The 25,040-nt window shown below is 39.4% G+C and overlaps 1 protein-coding gene across 3 annotated transcripts in view; it reads left to right on the plus strand.

Annotated features, from left to right (window-relative positions):
• STK3 (serine/threonine kinase 3) overlaps window positions 1-25,040 on the plus strand; it is a 144,859-nt gene that overhangs the window by 22,212 nt on the left and 97,607 nt on the right. For 2 of the 3 annotated variants that reach the window (XM_074898648.1, XM_074898649.1), the window contains exons 5-6: window positions 12,866-13,030; window positions 13,455-13,622. The exons of the other annotated variant lie outside the window; for it this stretch is intronic. In XM_074898648.1, the coding sequence (XP_074754749.1) occupies window positions 12,866-13,030; window positions 13,455-13,622 (333 nt within the window). The remainder of the gene's footprint in view (window positions 1-12,865; window positions 13,031-13,454; window positions 13,623-25,040) is intronic. 3 annotated transcript variants of the gene reach the window in all.

Genomic DNA, 25,040 nt, shown 5'->3' on the forward strand with positions numbered 1-25,040 from the left:
CTAAATAGTTTTGTTTCTTTTAATTGTTCTGTGTGGTAGTTATCAGTGGTGTTACTAGTATGTCAACATTGAACTACTGTTAGAAGTAGAGTACTGGATATCAAGTTCATGGCAAGTTGTGTGCTATGACATGGCATATTGTGGGCTGATTCTGTATTTTAGCTGTTTCCTTTGTGGGTTGAAAGTCACTTGCAGGGACACAGGCACTACACTACCTATGTAGTGACTTTTAACCATCCTTATGAGGAGAGACTGTGATTTGGGGTAAAGACAGGAGGAAACATAATTAGGAAGTATTTTGGTGTGGATTTTATGAGTTTATTTGTGGTTTTGTAAGACTAAGTGAATAAATGGAATAAGTGAATAAATGGAGGAGCATTGGATCTATTTTTGTATAGTTTAGTCTGTTGCTGTTTCCAGCAATTGGTAGGCTCAAAAAGTGTATCTGCCTTACCTATTCCCCCAAACTGCATCAAGCTTATGTTTGTGTCAACTACTTTCTATATGATGTAAAGAAGAACAATACATTGTCTTTTGTTGTGTTTAAAAAAAAGTATTTTCATATTTCTCAATAAAACAGTTTTTTCATATTTTGTATATATGAAGATACAAGCTGTTGATGCACTTAGGTAATCTGTCTTCAAGAATAGTCCTTTCAATACAAGTATATAATGATGGAATGCACTGTAAAATCCAGACAGGATCTGCTATGCTCATCACACGGGGAAAAAACCAGAATAGAACAGAACAGACTTTTTCAGTTGGAAGGACCCTACAACGATCATAGAGTCCAACTGCCTGACCAGTTCGGGGCTGACCAAAAGTTAAAGCGTGTTATTGTCCAAAAGCCTCTTAAACACTGCCAGGATTGGGGCATCGACCACCTCTCTAGGAAGCCTGTTCCAGTGTTTGACCACCCTCTTGGTAAAGAAATGCTTCCTTCTGCCCAGTCTAAACCTCCCCTGGTGCAGCTTTGAACCATTCCCATGTGTCCTGTCACTGGATACCAGGGAGAAGAGATCAGCATCTCCTCTGCTTCCTCTCCTCAGGAAGCTGTAGATAGTGGTGAGGTTGCCCCTAAGCCTTTCCTTTTCTCCAAACTGGACAAACCAAGGGTTCTCAGCCACTCCTTATGGGACATCTCTTCCAGCCCTTTCACCAGCTTTGTTGCCCTCCTCTGGACACATTCAAGGACCTTCACATCCTTCTTGAGTTGTGGGGCCTGGAACTGCACACAGTGCTCAAGGTGAGACTGCACCAGTGCTGAATACAGAGGGATAGTTACCTCTTTTGACTGGCTGGTTATGCTGTGTCTCATGCACCCCAGGATACAATTCACCCTTTTGGATGCCAGGGCATACTGCTGACTCATATTGAGCCTGTCTCCCTTTCTGCAGATCTACTCTTCAGCCACTCCTCTCCCAATTTATACTTGTGCCCAGTATTACTCTTACTCTGTCCCAGGTGCAGAATCTGGCATTTGGACTTGTTCAGTTTCATGCCACTGATGGTTGCCCAATGCTCCAATATATCTAGATCCCTCTGCCAGGCCTCTTGTCATTCAAGAGTGTCAGCAGCATCTTCTAGTTTGGTATCATCAGCAAACTTAATAATGGTGCATTCAACTTCTCTATCCAGTTTATTCATAAAAATACTGAACAGGTTTGGCCCTAAAATTGAACTCTGAGGAACACCACCAGTGACTGGTTGCCAGCCAGACATAGCCCCATTCACTACAACTCATTGAGGTCTGCCCTTCAGCCAGTTCTTCACCCAGCACACTGTGTACCTGCTTATCTCAGTTGGACAACCTGTCTAGAACTATTCTGTGAGGGACAATATCAAAAGCCTTACTAAAATAAAAAACAAAAACCTACATCTGCTGCCTTCCCTTCATCCACAAGGTGGGTGACCTTATAGAAGGATACCAAATCAGTTAAACAGGGCTTTCCCTTTGTTGAACCCATGTTGACTGCCTGATGATTGCATTGTTCTTTAAATGCTTTTTCAGTAGTACCCCGTATCATCTCCGTAATTTTTCCAGGAATTAAGGTTAGGTTGACAGATGTATAGTTTCTTGGGTCTTCCCTCATGCCCTTTCTGTAAATTGAAATAGCACTGGCTAGCTTCTAGTCAGCAGGGACCTCTGATATGCAAGCTTTAAATGCAGACCAGTCAACTAAAACAAAAAAAATACCCCTGATTTATTCAAATTGGCATAATTTCTGCTGTATGGAATAATGTTGTAAATGATACTAATATAAGAATCACAGAATGGTTGAGGTTGGAAAGGACCCCTGGAGCTTATCTTGTCCAGCCCCCTTGCTCAAGCAGGGCTATTTAGAGCTGGCTGCCCAGTGCCATGTCCATGTGGCTTTTGAATGTCTTCAAGGAGGCAGACTCCACAACCTTCCCTGGCAACATACTCCAGTTCTTTGTCGCCCTCACAGTAAAAAAGTGTTTTCTGATGTCCAGAGGGAACCTTGTGTTTCAGTGTGTCCCTGTTGCCTCTGGGCCTGTCCCTGGGCACCACTGAAAAGGGCCTGGCTCTGTCTTCTTTGCACCTTCCTTTCAGATACTTGTATGCATTGAGAAGATCCCCCATAAGCTTTCTCTTCTCCAGGCTGAACAGTCCCAGCTCCCTCAACCTCTCATCGTAAGAGAAACGCTCTAGTCCCTTAATCATCTTTATGGTCCTTCATTGGACTCTCTCTCGTCCATGTTTCCCTTGTACTGGGGAGCTCAGAAGTGGACCAAGTACTCCAGGTGTGGCCTCACCAGTGCTGAGCAGAGGATCATCTCCTTCCATCTGTTGGCAACACTTGGTCTGATGCAGCCCAGGATACTATTTGCCTTCTTTGCAGCATACACAATACTTAAATGCCATAAATGTTGTGCAAAAAGAACTTTTTGTACAATGCTTTGTGTGTTCAGGAAGGGAAGAAATGCTGTATGTATGCAATGTTTGTGGTTTTAGAAGTATTTTTTTGGTGAATTTTGTATTTGTGTGAGTGCTTTCAGTGGTATGCATAGGTGGTGTATGTTCTGCAAAAAGTCTAAATTGCACAAAAATCAAGAAATTAGTGATTTTGAAATAATTTTTTGAGGGTATTTTTTGTGATTCCATGGTAATGTTCGTTATGGCAATACATTATTTTCTTTAAAGGCGACTTTGTGCAAGGGGAACGTACTTTCTTGGCTTGTTGAGTAATGCTAGAAATTAATTCTAAATATTATAAGATATTACAGTTAAATGTTTTGTCTCTGTGTTATTATGCATATACTTGAGTTTGCGTGGCAGTTCGTGCAGGCAGGGTGAGCAGATAGGGCGCAGTCCATTTTGGTCTAGAACTTATCTGGGCTAGTTTCATCTTATCATCCTCCACAAGTAGACTGAGTGATGGTTTCTACTCGCCTCAAAACCAGCACCAGAAAGAATGTGGCGACCCAGACGGAGCTGCCATGCAAACATGCAGCGGCCCAGGTCCTGGGCTGCAGGGAGTGCCTGAGCCTGTCAATCCTGCTGCAGGGCAGCAGTGACAGCACCTGTGTGTGCTGCGATCAACTGGATGACCTGCTCAGCTTGGTGGCAGAACTCAGAGAAGAGGAGAAAGATTAAGAAGTAGTAGGAAGTATGAAATGGAAATTAATTGGTGGAGTAGCACCTTGGCATCCGTGAAGCAACAGGAGCAAATGGAGGCTCCAAAGAAGGCAGGTAATCCCTGATCCTCTTGCTACCAGGCAGAAGGAGAGGACCTAAGAGATGGGGGAGGCTGGAAATAGGTCCCTGCTCATGGAGGCAGGAAAATCCTCTCCTGACTTCCCTCACTCTTCATGGTGCCCCTTCACAGTAGATTCAGGGCCCTGGAACTTTTGAATGAAGAGGAGAAGGAGGAAGAAAATGAGACAAACAAGGAGGAAGACCAAGGTCTATTAAGGCTGGGTAGTTCTAGACCAGGTATTAAAACCAGTTCTAAAAAGAACCCTAGAAGAGTCATTATAGGGGTGTCGAAGGCCCCATATGCAGACCAGATTCGCTTCATAGGGAAGTCTGCTGCCTCCCTGGGACCGAGTCAAGGACCTCACAGCTAAACTCTCCGCTCTAGTGAGACCCAAGGACTCCTACCCTCTCCTGGTTTTTTAGGTAGGTAGCGATGACATTACCAGGAGAAGTCCTAAAGCAATGAAGAGAGATTTCAGGGCCTTAGGGAAACTGATTAAGGAGTCGGAGGCACAAATTGTGTTCTCCTCCATCCTTTCAGTTGACCATATGGATGAAGAAGAATACAGGAGAACTCAACAGATGAACTCGTGGCTCCAAGACTGGTGTTACTGTCAGGGCTTCGGATTCTTCAATCATGGGTTAGTGCATAGGATGCCAGACCTTTTGGCATTAGATGGGTTGCACCTATCCCAGAGGGGGAAAAGGATCTTGGGGCAGGAGTTAGCTGGGTTCATTGACAGAGCTTTAAACTAGATTTGAAGGGGCAAGGGGGCAAAACATCAGCCCATCTGAAGTGCGTGTATACCAATGCGCACGGCATGGGTAACAAACAGGAGGAGCTTGAAGCCATGATGTAACAGGAAAATGATGATGTAGTGGCTATAACAGAAACATGTTGGGATGTCTCCCATGACTGGAGTGCACCAGTTGATGGCTACAAGCTCTTTAGGAGGGATAGACAAGGAAGGAGATGTGGTGGGGTGGCGCTGTATGTCAGGGACTGTTATGACTGCTTTGAGTACAAGTGTAGTGAAGACAGGGTGGAGTGTCTTTACGTTAGAATCAGAGGGAAGGCCAACAGGGGAGATGTTGTAGTGGGAATCTACTATAGGCCACCCACCCAGGACAGAGGTGGATGAAATATTCTATAGGCATATAGGTGAAATCTGACGTTCGCTTGCCCTTGTTCTTGTGGGAGACTTTAACTTCCCAGACATCTGCTGGAAATACAACACAGCAGAGTGGGACCAGTCCTGGAGATTCCTGGAATGTATTGGAGATAACTTCCTGACGCAGCTGGTGAGTGAAGCAGCCAGAAAAGGTGCCCTACAGGATCTCCTTTTTGTGACAGAGAAGGACTGGTGGGTGATGTGACAGTTGGAGGATGACTAGGGCACAGGGATGATGAAATAAGAGTTCTTTATTCTTAGAGAGGCCAGGAGAGGGGGAGCAGAACTGACATCCTGGACTTCCGAAGGGCTGACTTTGTCTTGTTTGGGCACCTGCTTGACAGGATCCCTTGGGAGATGGTCTTAAAGAGTATAGGGGTCCAAGAAGACTAGGCACTCTTTAAAATGGAAGTGTTAATGGCTCCACAGCAGGTAGTCCCCAGGTGCTGTAAGAGAAGCCAGTGACAGAGACCACCCTGGCTGAACAGGGAGCTTTGGCTGTAACTCAGGGAGAAAAGGAGAGTTTACAGCTTTTGGAAGAAGGGGCTAGCCACTCACAGTAATTACAAAGATGCTGTGAGGCTATGCAGGGTGGAAATCCGGAGGTCTAAAGCCCAGCTGGAAATTAATCTGGCTTCAGTAATCAAAGAAAACAAGAAATGTTTCTGTAAGTATGTGAGCAGTGAAAGAAAGACCAGGGAGAGTCTCCATCCCCTACTAGATGCAGGAGGAAACATGGTAACAAGTGATGAGCAAAGGCTGAGGTGATTAATGCCTTTTTTGCCTCAGTCTTTAATAGCAAGACCAGTTGTACTGAGGGAATCCAGTCTCCTCAGCCAGAAGACAGAGACTGGGAGAACGACCCCCCGCATTCCAGGAGGAGACAGTCAGTGACCTGCTGCATCACACAGACATACACAAATCTATGGAAACGGATGGGATACACCCGAGGGTGCTGAAGGAGCTGTCTGGGGTGCTCGCCAAGCTGCTTTCCATCGTTTACCAGCAGTCCTGGCTGACTGGGGAGGTCCTGACAGATTGGAAATTGGCCAGTGTGATGCCCATATATAAGAAGAGTTGGAAGAATGATCCAGGAAATTTCAGGCCTGTCAGCTTGACTTCAGTGCCCGGAAGTTGATGGAGCAGCTCATCCTGAGTACCATCATACAACGCATGCAGGACAGCTAGATGATCAGGCCCAGTCAGCATGGGTTTATGAAAGGCAGGTCCTGCTTGACCAACCTGATCTGCTTATTGGATGAGGGAAAGGCTGTGGATGTTGTTTACCTTGACTTTAGTAAGGCCTTTGACGCTGTTTCCCACAGCATTCTGCTGGGGTTGTTTAGTCTGGAGAAGAGGAGGCTGAGAGGAGACCTCATCACCTGCTATAACTACCTGAAAGGAGGTTGCAGAGAGTGGGGATGAGTCTCTTTAACCAAGTAGTAAGTAATAGGACAAGAGGGAATAACCTCAAGTTGCACCAGGGAAGGTTTAGACTGGATATTAGGAAGCATTTCTTTACAGAACGGGTTGTAGGCATTGGAATGGGCTGCCCAGGGCGGTGGTGGAGTCCCCATCCCTGGAGGTGTTTAAGAGTAGAGTTGACAATAGTGCTTAGGGATATGGTGTAGTTGGGAACTGTCAGTGTGAGGTTAATGGTTGGACTGGATGATCTTCACGGTCTTTTCCAACCTAGATGATTCTGTGATTCTGTGTTTAGCAATAATATAAGCAGGAGTTACTTTAGTGACTGCATCATGCTATATAGTTGATTATATATTATACAGGTGTGTGTATATATATCATCATAGAATGGTTTGGGTTGGAAGGGTTGCCAAAGATCATCTAGTTCCCACCCTCCTGCCATGGGCAAGGACACCTTCCACTAGACCAGGTTGCTCAAAGCCCTGTCCAGCCTGGCCACAAACACTTCCAGGGAGGGGGCAGACACAGCTTCTCTGGGCAACCTCTTCCAGTGTCTCACTGCTCTCACAGTAAAGAATTCATTCCTAAAATCTTATCTAAATCTACTTTCTTTTGGTTTAAAACTGTTACCCCTCATCCTGTTTCCCCTCCCTGATAAAGAGTCCCTCCCCATCTTTCCTGTAGGCTCCCTTTTAAGTACTGGAAGGCCACTATAAGCTCTTCCTGGAGCCTTCTCCAGGTTGAATAACCCCAACTCTCAGCCTGTCCTTGTAAGGGAGGTGCTTCAGCCCCCTGATCATCTTTGTGGCCCTCTCTGGACCTGCTCGCAGGTCCATGTCCTCCTAATGTTGGAGGCCCCAGAGGTGGATACAGCTCTGCAGGTGGGGTCTCACGAGAGCAAAGTAGAGGGGGAGAATCACCTCCCTTGACCTGCTGGCCACACTTCTTCAGATGCAGCTCAGGATACAGCTGGCTTTCTGGGCTACAAGCATACGTTGCTGTCTCGTAGTCAGTGTTCCATCCACTGCTACTCCCAAGTCTTTCTCCTCAGGGCTGCTCTCAGTCTGCTTAGCCCCCAGCCTGTATGTGTGCATGGGATTGCCCTGACCCATGTGCAGGACCTCACACTTGGCCTTGTTGAATTTCATGAGGTTTACACAGGCCCACCTCTTGAGCCTGTCCAAGAGGACATCTTGAGCCTGTGGATGGCACATCCCTTCCCTCCAGTATGTCAACCTCACCACACAGCGTCATTGGCAAACTTGCTGAGGGTGCACTTGATCCCACTGTCCACGTTGCCAACAAAGAGATTAAACAGCGCCAGTCCCAATACCAACCCCTGAGGAATGCCACTCATCACTGCTCTCCACTTGGACATCGAGCCCTTAACTGCAACTCTTTGAGCGTGACCATCTAGCCAATTCTTTATCCACTGAGTGGTCCATCCATCAAATCTGTGTCTCTCCAATTTAGAGACAAGTGTTGTGTAGGACAGTGGCAGATACTTTGTACAAATCCAGGAAGATGACGTCAGTTGCTGTTCCCTTATCCACCAACCTTGGAACCCTATTGTAGAAGGCTACCAAATTTGTCAGGCATGATTTGCCCTTAGTGAAGCCATGTTGGCTGTCACCAATCACCTCCTTAATTTCTATGTGCCCTAGCATAGTTTCCAGGAAGATCTGCTCCATGGTCTTGCCAGGCACAGAGGTGAGACTAATTGGCCTGTAGTTCCCTGGGTTTTCCTTTTTTCCCTTTTTAAAAATGGGGGTTATGTTTCCTCTTTTCCACTCAGCGGGAACTTTGCTGGACTGCCACAACTTGTTAAATACGGTAGATAGTGGCTTAGCAACTTTATCTGCCAGTTCCCTCAGGACCTGTGGATGTATCTCATCAGATCCTATGGACACATTTTATGAAGCATGAGTGGGTGGATCTAGGACACCTGGAGTTGGATTTGACGAGTCTCAGAACATGTATGGCAGAGTAAGCCTGTTCTCCCTTCTCCCTGTCCTTCCCTGTTACTGTTGTTCCTGATAAACACGACTCATGCTTTCTGCTTAATTCTTACAGGTGACATTCCTATGTATGTGGTTTTCTGATCACTATGTATTTTGATGTTACTTAAATACTTCTTACTTTGGTAAGACATAGCTTTCTTTTACTGATGGTCCACAGCCTGCAGTACTCTAGAACTCACTCTCTTCTGGTTTGCTGGATTCTCAGTCCATAGCTTCTTCGTCAACCATTTGGTATGGGTGTTCTGTTAGCCTCTCCTTTTGAGAGCTGGAATTTCTCATGCAGCTGCAAAAGCACTTCTCCATCTAGAGCTGATCCAAAGATCTCCATGTGGTTTGACCACTAATTTTTCAAGAACTGAAGCAAGGGGTTTACCTCCTTAGGAGCACAACATATTGAAGAGAGACCTCTGCAGAACCTTCTAAGCACAGTTTCTCGTAATATTTGTTCTAGGTGAAAGTGGGCAGCAAGTTGTATGCCTATCTTGCTATACATTTGTCAGTGCTCAGACATATTTCATGATCATTACCTCTTAGGACAAGAGGTAATGGCCTCAATTTGTGCCAGGTAAGGTTTAGACTAGGTATTAGGAAGTATTTCTTTACAGACCAGGTGGTTAGACATTGGAATGGGCTGCCCAGGGAGGTGGTGGAGTCCCCATCCCTGGAGGTGTTTAAGAGTCGGACTGACATAGCGCTGTGGGATATGGTGTAGTTGGGAACTGTCAATGTGAGGTTAATGGTTGGACTGGATGATCTTAAAGGTCTTTTCCAACCTAGATGATTCTGTGATTCTGATGCATGTTCAGGATTAAATGCATGGAAGTCTTTTGAGATTCAGAACATTGTATTGTTTCTCAGCTGGGGTTGATTTGGCAAAGCTCTGGCAGAAAGTGTTATGCTCAGCACGTCATAAACCGGTCATGATACAGTATTTGTTAATAGCCAGACCTTTAATTGCCTGTAGCGTGAGTCTTTAGATAATCACAGTTTTAGTGTACTTCACCACAAAATTACTACCTCACATAGAGACAATCTTCATTTTCCTCAAATATCTTTCTGACTGTACTTCAGTTTATTTTACAGTTGATTTAAAGTCCCTTCTTGCTTGATTCCAGATCAGGTAGATGGTTTTATTCCCTTGGCACAATGCCAGGAAAGCTGTCTTGTTTGAGCTGTGTATAACAGGGTTTTCGGTTCTCCTGGCATACAGTCCTTTGAAGCAGCAGAGCAGTCAGCATAAAGTAGCACAAATAAAGGCTTTGAGCAATGTACCACTGAATAGAAACACTGAAAGATCTTGGAGATAAATGGCAGATGAAGAACGCATAATGTGCAGCAGAGGCAGTAACTGCTTGCTCTGGAGCATGGAGCTAATGCCACCATCAGTTTCATCCTTGCTCTCATAGGAAAAGGGTGTCATGTCACTGGGACACTCTGGGTATAGCAAGCCATGCATCTATTTGGAAAACAATGCCAATTTGAGCAGCTCCTACTCTGCTACATCCTTGTTGACTATATTGTGAATTGAATTGGGGAACTGATTTGTTGGAAAAATAATTTGGCAGACAGGTTTGTTTTTAACAAGGGTCAGTTACAGTTTGTGCAGTGGAAGGGCTGACATGCTGGGAATTACTGCTGTAGGTTGCAGTGAAAGGAGGGACTGGAGCCTGGCGCTGCTGTTTAAATAAGTGTATGTGTAACTGTGCCCTTGGGCTCCACGCCCAGGTTTTATGAGACTGGATAGAAGCTGGAATAGGGAAGTGGTTCTGTTTGTTAAATAATTAAAACATGTTATAAGCAACTCAGGTGTGGATAATCTTGATGACTAATCATTTTTCCTTTCTCTTGAGTCATTCTGTTGGTTTAGAGTGATTATGTGTGGGGTTTTTTGTTTCTTGTGGGCTTTGGTGGTGATTTTTTTGGAGAGAGGTGCAGATGTGTACCAACACTTTCAAAACTGAAACTGGAAGGAATTACTATTGCTTAATTTAATTTCTGTGGAGGATTGGAAAAGTAGAGAAAGAGGAAAAATGCAACCCAGTGTTGCAGCCAAGTTAGAGTATTCATCTTCAATTTTGCAGTTTCTTGCATTTCTAAGAATGTCTATTTGCTTAGTTCTTATATTAAACCATCCATGTACTGTACAGCTGAACAGCATTTCAGTTGCATGAATAATTTCTTTTGTCTTTCCTTGAGAAATTGCATCTCATGGAATGAATTATGTGTGGTTTTGCTTTTATTCTAGAATAAATGTTGATGAAAATCTGAGAAGTGTTCTCACAGGGTCTGGTACCTGCAAAAGCTCCACTCTTGCTGTTTTTCTGGTAACACTTGTTCAGGAGCTTATGTGATCCTACAATGTTGACCTAAAGCAATGAAGATAAACAACTGTGCTAACTGATGGCTTAGTAGTCCATGTAGTTTATGAAGCAGATAAATGAAAGTATATCTCAATTATTTTTTACTGTATTGTATTTTCTTTGGTAATGAAATGTCTGTCAGCTTGTTGCCAGTTGATACTTGCAGCTTATTGTATAATTTGTGATGGTATATGAATTCTGTAACAAATTAGTAACTAACAGAAGCATTTTGGACTGCCCAGTTTACACCACCTCTGTATTTATACTAGGCATTTAATTGTTTATAATCGCTTAAAAAAAAAAGTCAAGCAAAAGAGTTCTTAGTGTTTCCTTTGTGATGCTTTTACAGAGTTCAATAAATATCCCTGTTGTGATCTTTTTTTTCTTCAAATTTTCAATTTTCTTTCTCTATTTGCATTCAGTTACTTGACTGATGTGAGAGTACCTTTCCATTCATCCTGACTGAAAAATAAACAGCAAACATGAGGTGAAAGAGAGCTGGGTATAAGTGTGCACAATGTATTGTTGACTTCAGGAACTCTACAGTTCTAAAGAGCCTCAACTCTTCTATCTTAATTCTCAGAAGTAACTGAAGGCCATGCTGTTGTGTGACTGTCATAAAATACATTCAGGGCCAGCTATGTTAAAATTTCTGTTAGTTCAATTGTACAACTTTATAGTAATTATAACATAGCTCATGTGGATTATCTACTCTTAATATTAAGAACTAAGAGGAAACATTTGCATAGACAGCAAATTAATGAATATGGTTAGTAGATATTTTAAAAGAATACAGTTATTTGTGGCTGACATTGAAGAGCCATATGTTAAATCTGATTGTATTTTCCTATGAGGATATCATCTATCATTTGTCAAATGATGCAGGTAATTTTAAAAAGAACCCAAAAATTCAGTGAGCCTTCATTCTCTGCATCAGTTGGCAACAAGAAAAGAATGGCGTAAGAAAAAGCTGGTAGCATCTGGTTGGCATCCATTCTCAATAATTTCTGTAATTGTCCACAGTTAAAGGAACAAGTGATAACAGTTATTGACACCTTCCAGCATAAGAGTAGCCTGACATCTTAGTTGTCCCTTTTCAGGGCTGAGTAGGGTTTTGGGAAGGGCATTGGGGACACCTGTACAGGTGGAGTTCTACAGCTTTGTGTCAGTATGGAGCACAGACAGAGTGACGAATACTTATTTTCAAAAATTAGCATTTACTTACATTCCTTACAAAATTAAGGTACTAGCCTCAAAAGGAATGGCTTGCGTGACAGACTGCAGTAAAATTCTGTAAACCTCTCGGAAACTGGACATTTGTATTTTTTTTGCAAGCTTTGTGTTAAATAATTATTTGGCTCTTTTCTGTACACCTCTGTCCCTTGCTTGTTACTTTGTGGTTTTTTTGTTTTTGTGAAGAAGGTCTCATGAGAAACTAATAGTATAATTAGGAATAGCTGGTGGGCAAAGGCTTGATACTACTAATTTTAGACTTATCAGGCATTTCATATGTAGGAATTTGAGAAATAAAGAGAACATGGCATTCCTTTCATCTCTTTCCAAATGTAGGACCCTGCTAGTTTGTTGGGCAAACTGTGTAAAGAATTTAAGGGCATGGATATTTGAGGAATAGTTCTAGCTTTCCACAGTAGAGAAAGGGCCATCTTCTTTTCCAGGGAGATATTCTGGGATGTGTCATCTAGTCCAGTGGTGATCACCATTACCTTTGTTTTGACAAAGGTAATGCGTAACTTGACAATTAGTATGTATAATCTTAGTGATAAAAGTATTAGTTGTATATTGTCGAAACTGTGTAGCAGTCTTGATGAAGGATGTCAACATCTAAAGAGTAGTAAGTTTTGATTGGCAGGCAAGAGAACATTGCATATTTTGCTATCTGATCTGTATCAGTCAGCTCCTTCTCTAGTTTTGGAGCTTGCTTGCTCTAATTATATTCTAGACCTGTAAGATTCTAGCTGTATGGTTCAAGTTCGTACATCAGAGTTTTGAATTGTAAATGCTATTGGGTGCATTCCTGTGTTAAAATACCGAAGATACATTGTCTATATTATTTGTAATAATCAGTATAAAATGATCATGTTTTAAATAGTTCAAATACATAGACCCTGTGTGTTTACCTGAAAATGGTTTTATGTTTTCCCGCAGCTAACAGAAGATGAAATTGCAACTATTCTGAAATCTACTCTTAAAGGACTTGAATACTTGCACTTTATGAGAAAAATACATAGAGATATAAAGGCTGGAAACATCCTTCTTAACACCGAAGGACATGCAAAATTAGCTGATTTTGGTGTGGCTGGCCAGTTAACAGTAAGTACCTGTGGAAAGATCATTTAAAAATGCTTTAGTGCTCCTAACCATAGTCTTCTACTTTTGTCTTTGTCCTCTGTGTTGAATTTTGTGTCTGAGGAGTGATGAGTGGTAGTGGTAGAGCTAATATTCTATATCATGATGGGTATTTAATGTATTGTAAGGCTATTTAGTTTTTAGTTGTTTATAACCCAGTGTACTTCAAGTGTCTGATGGTCTCACTTCAGACTTCTGTTTGAAGTTGGTGATCACTGTCACTTGTTTGGCTTCTCTAGGCTGATGGGCTGAGTCTGCTTGGTCTTAATTGAAGGTCACTACCATTTGACCTTTGGGTGGCTAATTTAACTTTTAAATATTGAATGAATAGACAAAGAATCTGAAAATAAGCATCTCTGTTTTAATCGCATAAATAATATAATTACAGGACACAATGGCAAAACGTAATACTGTTATAGGAACTCCGTTTTGGATGGCTCCTGAAGTAATACAAGAGATTGGTTATAACTGCGTGGCAGACATCTGGTCCCTTGGTATCACTTCCATAGAAATGGCTGAAGGAAAGCCTCCATATGCTGATATTCATCCAATGAGGGTAAGTGTGTGTGGTGGTCTTTCCTTTTTTGTTAAAAAACAAAAACCAAAAAAACACCCCCAAACCTCAAAAAACTACTGGAATCATAAAACTCTACATTTATGGACAAAGATTTTAAGACTAAGGGGTTTTTTATTTGCTGTCTTGTTTTACTGCAGCTTGCTTGTGTTTTAACACATCCCTGTAAGGTTTCAGAATGCTTTTATTTCCACTTGTGAGAGAACTAAAGCAATAAGTGCTTAATTGACTTGAAGGCAACGTATAGAACCTGTTCCATATTGTACCTGCAGGTATACCCACAATATGGAGGGTACCATAACCAAGAGGCCATCCTCCTTTGAAAGGGAATTTTGAAGTAAAGATGACCTAAGGAAGGATTCAGGATTGTTCTATGTGGTAACTGCTAATATTAGTAACCCAGCAGTTTTTATCTATTACTGACTCTTAAAGTCTGCTACTGAATAGTTTACTTCTTGCAAAATAAAATTTAAACAGAATTAGTTGCTTTATGAGAAGCAGCAGTTATAAAGGAATTACTGGGTGAAGTTCATGGGGAACAATTACCAGGAGTAACTGTTGCCACTGTTAGTCATGTTTTTATTTTTTTGAAATAAACTATAGAATAGCTACAGATTGCACTGAGCATTAATAGATACTCCGTTCTTTAATTGTTTATAACTAAAGCCTAGTCGGTATTAATAAGGTACTTTATTTTGCTAAAAGCAGATTTTTTTCATCTCCATTTTGCGGAAAAATGACATGCACATAGAATATTCAGTTTTCTTTTGCTGGTGCCTCATATATCATGATCTTAATATAAAAAAGCCACCACTGTTGAAAGAGAAGTTACTGTTCATATATGATTACTGTAAGGTGACTCGTATATGAGTTCAAGTGTATTTAGTGCTGTTGGGTTCTTGATTTTTGTTTGTGTGTGTGTCTTGGAGCAGAGAAGTTTCCTAAAGTTTTATGGCAATGTGAAGCTTGGTTAAAGCTAGCGTTTTGCGTTTAGAAACATTACATAATTTTGGAAGCAGAGCTTAGTAATTTTCCTGCACCATATTTTTTCCCCGTGCAATTAACTATTTAAAAATTACCGTTCAGACTGAAAATACTCAGATGAAAGCTGAGAACAAAGTAAGTATCTCTGAAGCTTATTTTTGATGGGAATTTAATTTAAGATGAAATGACATTTTAAAAATATTTGAAGAACTGTTGATTACAAATTAAATACATTTGATCATGCTGGGGTTTTTGGTTGTATTTTCAATTACATTAAGTACATTCATTTTAACATTATTATATGTAGTTGCACTAGCTGCTGAAAGGCAAGGGCTACATTATCAGAGAGGATTTTTATATGCATGACAATAGCTGCTTGTAAATCAAAGGTCACTGAGTTTGAAAGCTTGTGAATCTGTTTAATTCTTGTAATCAAATGAATGCTATCAAAGGCCAAAGTAATTTAACACAACAATTCTGGATTACATAGAACATGTGTTCTTGTTAATAAATAACGTTACGGTTTTTAAGGGCTTGTATGCAGTTAGTACTCTTTTGTATATCCGATACCTACAGTTTTTCTTAATTTTTATTAGTGAGTTGTTACAGTGGTTAACAAGAAATACACAGATTTAAGTTGCAATAGTTTTCCCAGTGTCATATGATATAGCTTCACAGGACTTTTGGACATATGTAGATGCTTTCCTACTTTGTTTTAGTTGTGACACAGAATTGATACAGGCAAGCATGAAAGCTTGGGTAAATTTTCATTGCTTTTTCTAGATGTTGCTGGAGTTCTGTGGTATTTATGTAAGGCACAATTTTGTTAACTTGGGAATGCATGTTGAAATTACCATGTGCACTATTTTGCTGTAGGCTGGTTGGCACTGCCACAAAGGTAATGCACTGCCAGTAGGCCATTTCCTTGTCAACTGCATTTACAGCTTAATAGAAATATTACATGACTTCTTTAAACAAGTGTTTTGGCAGAGAGGAAATGGCAGATTCCATGCAAACAAGCATAGCTTCCTCTGCTTAACCACACTCTAGCTACTCCAAAGAATTGTACTAGTTTCAGCTGGGAAAGAATGAGAGGTGGGGGATGCAAAAGGGAATTTCATGTAGAGGAAAAAACTGGCAAGTTTCTTCTTCTGTTTAAGTATTCCTGATTTAGTATATTTGACTGCATCAGTGTCATCAATGCTATTTCATTTGTTCCTGCTGCAAACCCAAGTACAACAGAACATGCAGTTGTCATACTCAGTTTGAGGCTTAGAGGTCAAGACCAGTTGCCAGCTCAGTAAGTCTAATGCTTTATTCACCTAAGAATTGCGGAATGCCTCGCGTATTTGATGTTCTTTTGTGCTTTCACTAATGATGAAAAGTGAAACTTCTGTATTTTCTCTTGAGTTTTTCAAGTAGTGTTTTCAAGTAGTTTTAAAGGAGGAAAAATACAGACATCCTCGAGGTTGCCCTAAAACATGGTGGTACGGCCACTAGAAATAGCAAGAAGTTTGCTGATAAGTCAAAAATCACTCAAACCTAGATAATTTCACCATCCAGCGGGGCTAAAAGCATGTTGATTGCTGTAGTCTGTGTAGCAGCCAGGGTTAATGTGACTAACAGTGTTTGCATCTGCCTTTGATTGTTCTGCTGGGATGAGCAGTTATGGATTTATAGTGAAGCTAATTAAAGGGGGCTTCAGTGTGGTTCTAGAGCAAGACTCAATCTCCTACTCTGAAGTTGCAGTGATGTTTTAACAGCTGTGTTCCCGTGTCCCCCATTGACTGTGGCATGTATGCTGTCCTGTAGTGATAAAAGTATTTATGTCCTACTGCTGTCTGAATTTAATTTAAACCATTAACTACTTTGTTCAGTCTCTCCTCTTCATGCAATTATCTGTCTTTATTATTTGTTTGTTTCTGATTTTTTTTTTTTTTTAATGTATAGTGGAAACATAGAGTTTGGCACTGTTTTGCTTTTTGGGAACATGCTTTTGAAATATCTTCTGTGTTTGCTAGAACTGAGCCGGAGAAGTTGTAGATGAACCAGGGAAAGTGGGCTGAGTGGAGTTACTAAGCCTTTGGCCACAGCCATGCAATGAGCCTTGTAGAACAACTGTAAAACTGCAGCCTGCTTTTTATAAAATTTGGTTGTCTTTGCAAGTTCAACACTTACTGTCACATTGGTGTGCTTCAGATAAATGCTGGTAGTACTCTTAAGAAAAAAAAAAAAAAGAAAAAAGAGGCAACGCCCCCCCCTAGACTCTCTTCTTTCATGCTTATCAGGCATCTGCAATAATTCACGTTGCTGTGGTATGGAAGAAGCTGGTGGTAGATGTGTTTTTCAACACCTCACAGTATTGGCCTTTGTTTTTTATGGTGAGGTCTGTTGAAAATGGACATGTGGGCATCACATGTTCTGCAGTGAATTGGAGGAAGCCAATTTGAACTGCTTCCATTGGCCTTAAGTCCAATCATGATATTTATTTTTCCATGGCACTTACCCAGATTATCCATGCCTCCTGCTTAGCCTGTGTCATTTCCACCCTGGGCTAATCTGTTTGTAATAACCTTTTATTCCTGATATAGTTTATGACAATCTACCATTTCCCAGTTTTTTTATTCTCAGCATATTGCATTAAAACAGGAGACTGAAGTGAGAATTACTGCAGTGTGAGACTGCAAGATTCAAGGAAGGTGTCATGTTGAGCATCACTGTCTGATTGAGACCAGTTTTTCAATCATTGAGAAAATAGTTTCCTGTAATCCCTTTTGTGCCAGAAGCTGAGGAGAGGGAGAAAGAAAAACTACTTCTGGCGATGTCAGATGTCTTTCTGTATAGTCACTCTTGCATTTCTTCTCTCCAACAGATGGAATTGTATCATTGGTTTCTATCCTTTTCTTTGAGAGTTCATCTATCTTATCTCTGCTCTTAATTTAGAGTAGGTTTGTAAAAGTATGTTAAATGGTTTTCTTATTTTAGTGCTTTTGCTTATCTTTAGAAAAGTTTTAGTTAACCTCTAAAAGTCCTTTTCCTTTTAAGAACTTTCTATGAGATACTTTTTGTTAATTTGTAACGAGATCTTGCCTGCTGTTTCTAGATAGTGAGCTAATATTTAAAGAGATTTAAACTATGGATTTTTGATTGTACATTACGGTTTATTATTTTACTACCTCTTCAAAATCTTCTAGAAGAATGTCAGTGAGCTGTGGTGGGACTCACTGAGTGTGGTTTCTCAGGGAGTCATAATTCCTCAATATTTCTGTTGTGCATTCTGTTATGATAGTTCCCTGTCAATTAAATATCCTATGTGCTTTTAGGTGACCTACTGTTTTAAGATTAATTTAAAATAGTTAAATTTTAAGTCTTGAGGAAAGCGTGTGAGACCCTAACACATCCAGTTCTTTGAATGGCAGGAATGCATATAGATATGATTTTGTAGCCTGTCCTACCTGTCTGGACTTTCTCTAGTTGGGCATATCAGCTGAGACAGGGTGTTAGACCTTCTGTGTGTAAGTGTGGTGTGTGTGTGTGTGTCCCCCCCCCAAGCCTCCCTCCTTCTCCACCTCACCTGTTCGTCCATCTTTAAATGCTGTTGCCATGATACAGCTGAACTTCATGGGATAAACTTCCAGTGGCCTTCAGTTTGTATGCAACTGAATGTAGGTGTTGCTTCATAATATATTTGCCTCTGTGCTACTATCTATAGTCAGAACTTCAAGTAGGTGTTATAACTTTATTCAAGACAAAAAATGAGGACAGTTAATAGCAGACAGTATTTGTCTAACAGAAAATAAATTATGTTCTCTGTATAGATTGGGAAAAAAAGAAGTCAAAGGAGTTGCTTCCCACGTAAATCACTGCAAGAAATGTAACTCCATATGGTGATAGGATATGTAGCGGTTTTTTTCTTTCAGAGAGTAGTACTATTAACGTGGTTCAAACCAGTTGCACCTATACTAATGCCAGTGCTGATCTGTGCATTACATCTTTGGTGGTGTTCTTTTTTTGTTCAACAACTTTCTTTTATGGGTTGGACTCTAAGGAGGTGTGACTTACTTATAAACCCTTAATTAAAAGTCTTCTTAAATGAAAATTTAAAGCTTTCTTTTTTAAATATGCTGCTACTTCAGATCAGTAAGCAGCCTGTCCACCTGCTCGCCTGAAATGTGAAGCCAGATAAGATACTTCTTTGAGCAGTACATTTTAAGAAAAAAAAGTGCCAAATGCTTTTTAATTTGGGATTTATTTAACTTGTCAAATATAGGCGTTTATTTATTTATTTATTTATTTATTTATTTATTTATTTTTAACTTTGAAGAATTATCAATGTTTATGGTGTGTGAACAGACTTCTTTACTTAAACTGCTTCTGGTGTTGTAAGGTATTGCTGAGGTGCAGACCAGACACCATGTTCATGACTTGGCTCCTTTCAACAAGGCTTCTGGAACTGAGAGATGATAAATGTTGGGCAAAGTAAATTGTGTACATTTCAACTTGCAGATCTGCTTGTATTCCATTTTTTGTGAGCAAATACTTTGTGTGCGTACCTAAATGAGATATTTGCAGACTTTGCAATCTAGGTATTAGATCTTGATAGGTATTAATATCTAATCTAGGTATTAAGGCTTATTGCCAGGAGAGTTGCTCCTTCTGTGAGTTCAGATGCACATTCTGTGAGTTCAGATGCACATTAGTGTTTGCCATAATTATAAGGAGATTTGGACTTGGTTGGTTCTTTTGTCAGCATTCTTTAATAGGTACGTAAAATAATGTTTTCTGTGGGTTGTTATACGTAACTTGAGGAAATACATTTATATATTTTCTGGAATACAATTAAAGCAACTCTTATCTATTGTAGCAATGTAATTTTTTCTAGGTGAAAAGAGGCAGTTTTTAGGTACTTACTAATTGTGTCGGTTTGTCAGTTTTCACCATGGTTGAGTTATTTTTAGCAGTGGATTGAAACTAAGTGAAGTGCGAATTGTAGTCCTGCAGAAAAATCATTGTCAAAGTTGCACTTGTGGCTCCTGGGCAAGCTGCTCATAGAGCTGCAAGTGATCCTGCTCTATAGTGTTTTTTTTGGGGGGGTTTGCGTGTGTGCTGTTTGTTGGTTTGTTGTTTTTTTTTTTTTTTTTTCTCAAGAGATATATGGATCTCCAGACTTAAAGTTATGATTTATGATTTTAATTAAAATGTTCTTGGTGTCCACTTATGTAGGGTGATCTAGGGAGGGTTCAGGTGTTTTTCTCCTTAGGCTCCTCTTCTTTGTGGAAATGCTAAGCATAGATACATAGTACCCTTTGTACATAACTTCTTTTTCAGTACTTAATGCCTGTAGAATTTGGGGAGGAAGCGAATTTCAAAAGGATTTGCTTGTGAAAGCCCCTCTGTGGACTTCCTATAGAGGAGACTGGGGGACTATTCTGATGAGTGAGGAGATCAACCCAGGCAAGTGCCCCCAGGGTATAGTCTAGTTTCCTGTGATATAGAAATATAAATTCTTCCCATTTTCCAGCATGCCTAGCATAGAATTTTAGTGCAAGTTCCTATACACCAAGAAGAGCTTATCCAAAAAAGGTAAACAGAGATAAAGAAATAATATGTGAGTTGACCTTAGACACTGAAGACAAGTTTAGAGGTGTCCGGTTGCAAAACATATGAAATAAAGCCTGTGTTATTTTACTTATTTTCTTAAATTGCAGTCGATAGTTCATTGCTTCAGTTCACCAGATTGTTACATGTATCAATCCTCCTAGAGAATCACAGAATCAGCTAGGTTGGAAAGGACCTTGAAGATCATCCAGTCCAACCTTTAACTTAGCATTGACAGTTCCCAACTACACCATATCCCTGAGCGCTAATGACATGCTAGCATGGCAGCGTCAATTTTCTGAGACTTCATAGCTTGCTGTGCAAAGGGGTAGTATGCTTAACATCAGCCTGTTTTGTGTGGAAAGGACAGTTTTGTAATACTGTTGTGAGAGCAGCATAGGAAAAATACCATTTGTCCTCTGGCAAAACTTACAGATGATAAAAATTTTCTCCCTGGTACTGCAAGGAACTTTTGGAAGAGGTTTTCCACATTGCTTTATCAAGAGCCTGGACTTCCTCTCCCCACAGAAAAAATTGTCAGATCTCTGATTTATGAGACTCTTGAGAGTACAAACCACATAAAAGACTCAATACATACATTGATTCAGTTCTCTTTCCCTAGAGATTTGCAAAGGGGTTCAGAACTGGCCTGATAATCTGATTTCTTTTAATCAAGATACTACCTCATCAGTATCTGGCTCTTCATAGAGAGGGAAAATGACCATAGAGCAGGATGTCAGGAACTGAAGAAAGTAAAAGATGGGGATAATGGTAAACAGGGTTGGGTTGAGTTCAGCTTTAGAAATCCAGAAGGTTCTACTGAGGTAAGACAAGAGAAGCTATGTGAGGTCTGGAAGAAGAGTTCACTAATGAGAGGAAATCAGTGCTTTATAAAGGTTCACATTCATTAATATGTGTTTGTCTAATCAGCACGGAATGATATGACTTTAGCATTGATATACATACTATGAAAACATTAGATTACTTGAAGGGTTATTACTGTGTACGATGATTAAATTGGAGAATAAAAAGGCCCTGTTCCCATCCACATTAAAGCTTCTGAAAAGTCTATAATCTGATGTATGTAATCCTGTAGGTATTGCTTTTCTTATCTACTTATCTACTCTTCTTTTTTCTTGCATCTAACTTGTTTTTTCTTTCAATGAAGAGATGGCTTGAAAGTTCACATAGTAAAACTGTTGCAATATAAATTATTATTTATTTGCAATATAAAGTGCAGTTAAAAGTATTTGTGGTTATAGAATCCAACATAAATGCTTCACTGTGGTTTAGAGAATTAATCTTCACTCCATCATATCACTAAAATTTTTGGAGGTAGAATAAATAATACGTTTATTACTGTTATAGGTATAAACTCAGTTTTTTAATTATACTGTGTTTGTTGGTTGCATATGTGCGCAAAAAGGAAATGTTAATCTGTCGTGTAATAAAGTAGCAGAAGCAGAGAATATTTGAAATTTGGACTGGAACTAGAGTTTGATTTGAATTAAATGGAAAACATTTATTTCATGCTTCTAAATGAGGCTTTAATTAAAATTAAATTAGTTCATCTTTTTAGACTTACCCCTGAATAGGAAATTTGAAACATACTTCAGTTGATGGTTGGTTTTCTCTGACTTTGATTAATCACTTTCAAAGTAAGCGGAGGATCAGTACAGTAATTTTATAATTACACACAAGTGAGTTAACTTGAAACTTTAACTAAAATAACTGTAAAGGAAGTTTGATCTTGGTTAGTTTCATGTAATGCTGTGTATCTTCTGTATATGATTCAGATTCTTAGAAGTGTTAATCTGAAGAAAGGACCGTGCCATGGTACTACCGGCTTATTTGCAAGACACTTTAATAGGGAAATGTTTGACCTGGGAATATTATTTTTCAAAGATGTTGAAACAGTAAACAGAGGCTGAATGAAGCCATGAACTTGATGGAAGGATTCTTGATGACTTGCATGAGCATTGCACCAAGGTCTACATCTGTAAGCGTTGTTAAAGAATATTTGATAGAACTGTTAATGTGGGTAAAGCCAGGAATGTATTCAACAAACCTAGTGCACCATGGGTTAACATTATTCTCTGCTGCTGAGATGGCTGTTTTCTCTCTGGACAAATGTTAAAAACAAACAAGCAAGCAAAGCACCACCAAAAGAAAAGCTCATTCAGAAGTTTTAAATCACTATAGATCTGCTCATTTGTGATGTTAGTGGAACTGTAAACATAGATCAAAGTGTAAAATAAAACTATTTTGCAACTTGAACATCTCAAGAAGATTTTATTTGAAATAGGCAATCGGTAGTAAACCATCAAGATGCATTAAAACTAGAAGCACAATTTTAATTATTTAAGATTTTATTATTTAATTTTACAGACTTATTTGAGAAAGCCTTTCCATCATTTGTATACATCATTGTACACTGAATTTATGCAATTTCTTTTTAACTTGTACTACAGACTTTGAAAATTATTCAGCAAGGTGTTTATGTACAGACTTAGGAGAACTTCTTTAACAAAAAATTCTGCAATACCCTGCAGGATATTGTAAAATATACCATAGATTTCAAAACTTTTAAGTGAAGAGCTATATATATTTACTACAGATGCTTCCCTTTATTTCTGTCATCTTTCAGGTTCCAGGATTAAAATAAAATATATAAGGTTAGTTTTTATTCAGAGGTCTGGCAGCTAACTTTATTGAAGAGAAGGGAATTTGTGTATTGCTTTTAATTGAATGAGGTCTATTTAGATTTTTGTATGTGACTAGTGTCTTGTTAAGACAAAAAAGAACTCGGTAAATAATTTTAAGAGGTTCTTGGAAGCTTGAATCAACACTTATTTATTGAAGTAAATTATATGTTCATTTTTTCTTAAACTTTGACGTTTTCTGTCCGTATAGCTAGTTGACTTGGAGGAAGTACTTTAAGGAGACTTGACTACTATATTGCCAAATTCTTAACATGTTATTACACTTTTTAAAAGCAAAAGTGTATTTACTTGGGTTTTAGTTAAAGGGATATTTATTTGATTTGTAATCATGTGGGAGAAAACTTCAGTCAGATTAGGATGAAAATATTAAGCTTTTATTGCTACTTACAGAAAGATTTTAAAAGTTTTAAAGTCTATACTGGTTGTTTACTTTGTAAAAATTCTAAAATATTGCTTAGGTTGAAAGGAAGGTAAAATTTGGAATGGAGAAAGCTTATTAAGACTAGGTACACTGTTTCTGTCTTGGTATTATATTGCCTTAAAGTGTACACTAGGTCATTTTTAAAGAGGATGATGCATATTTAATAGAAGAAATTTATTTATTTAGAAGGAAGGGTTGCCAATCAGTCCAAATTTGTTTCAGTTAAAACTTGATGGTCTAAAGACAACTTATAATCCTTTTCTTGTTATAAAGTATTGTCAAATTTGTAGTAGTATCAGTTAAAAAGTTTATGGAAACTTTCTTTTAAGGTAGTTTAAAATAGAACAAAATCTTTAATCTGTGTTTGAAGGCACCTGTTTTCATTTTGTTTCCCTGGCAACACCAGTGGTATCAAAAATTGCCTGTAGACCACCCTGGTTTTAGAGAAGAATGAAACCAGCTTGTCTTTTTCATTTCAGCATTTTATTTTACTGACTAAATACTTAAGTGGATTTCTAACACGGAGTCAGTAGTTTGTGAACTAACTTGTGTGATTTAGGTACGCAGTTTGTGACTTTTGTATTATAATTTTTTGTATTAATGCCAGTTTGTGGTGTTACATTCTTTTAAAAATGCATGGAGAGAGACTATGTAGGAAGTACTTTTGGTATGTCTTAGCAGAAGAAAACCAGTGTTTGAAAGCTGTATTGTCTACCTGCAGAAAAGTAGAGTAAAAGTTCATAGTTTTTAAATAGCGTGGTCTGTTTTTAAAGCTGTATTTATCCAAATTTTTATTGTGGATGTAAGTTCTCATCATTGACATTGCCATGGGAAAGAGAAGTGTTACCTCCAGATTTGTACTTTCTTCTGTGTCTCTTTACCATATCTGAAAATTCACATTGATTATGAAGATGATACATATGGAGTTCCAAACATGCATTATCATTTTCGAGTTTGCTTTTCTGAAACACAAACATGGACATGATTCTTGGAAATACTGCTTATGATTACCTGCCTACCTGAAAAACATCAATCCCTTAGATTGAAAGCTTCTGGTGTTCCTTGCTCCACTTAAGAAATTAGGAGGAGATTAACTGCCTTCTTGTAGTCTAAATTTAATTCCACTCTTTATTTCTGAATCATGCAGAACATTTAAATTACTTAACAACACATTCTTCACTTCACAAAAGCTGTTCTCATTAGACCTGCTTTTGCACCTTGGCTCACAGACTTTGATTAATGCAAGAAGGGCTCAAAGCAAGCTGTTGCCCATTCACATTAGATTCATCACATATTCTATATGTGTGTTCTCCTTAAAACATAATGCAGTTACAAACATCAAAACTGTATCTGTTTCTGATTCGATTGTCTCTTGAAGGTGTTTTGCTGGTAGATTAAGTGATCCCTGTGATTTATTTTTTACATCTGTGGATGAAAGGTGATTTAAAGAAGACTGGCCTGTTGTTTTGCCAATTATTAGACCTAGCATAAAGGTCACAGCCAGCATAAAGATGAACCAATAACCAAATGGTATTTGATACAAAAGGGTCAGTACATGGGTGAGCGCTAGGGGTACAAACAAGCCAGTCAGATTATACATAATTGACATCAATCCCACTGACCCCAACAACAACACCACACGACCAGCAATGGGTGGAATAAATGGTGAAATGA

The sequence above is a fragment of the Athene noctua genome, chromosome 2 (genome assembly GCF_965140245.1).
Source record: "Athene noctua chromosome 2, bAthNoc1.hap1.1, whole genome shotgun sequence".
Classification (NCBI taxonomy): Eukaryota; Metazoa; Chordata; class Aves; order Strigiformes; family Strigidae; genus Athene; species Athene noctua.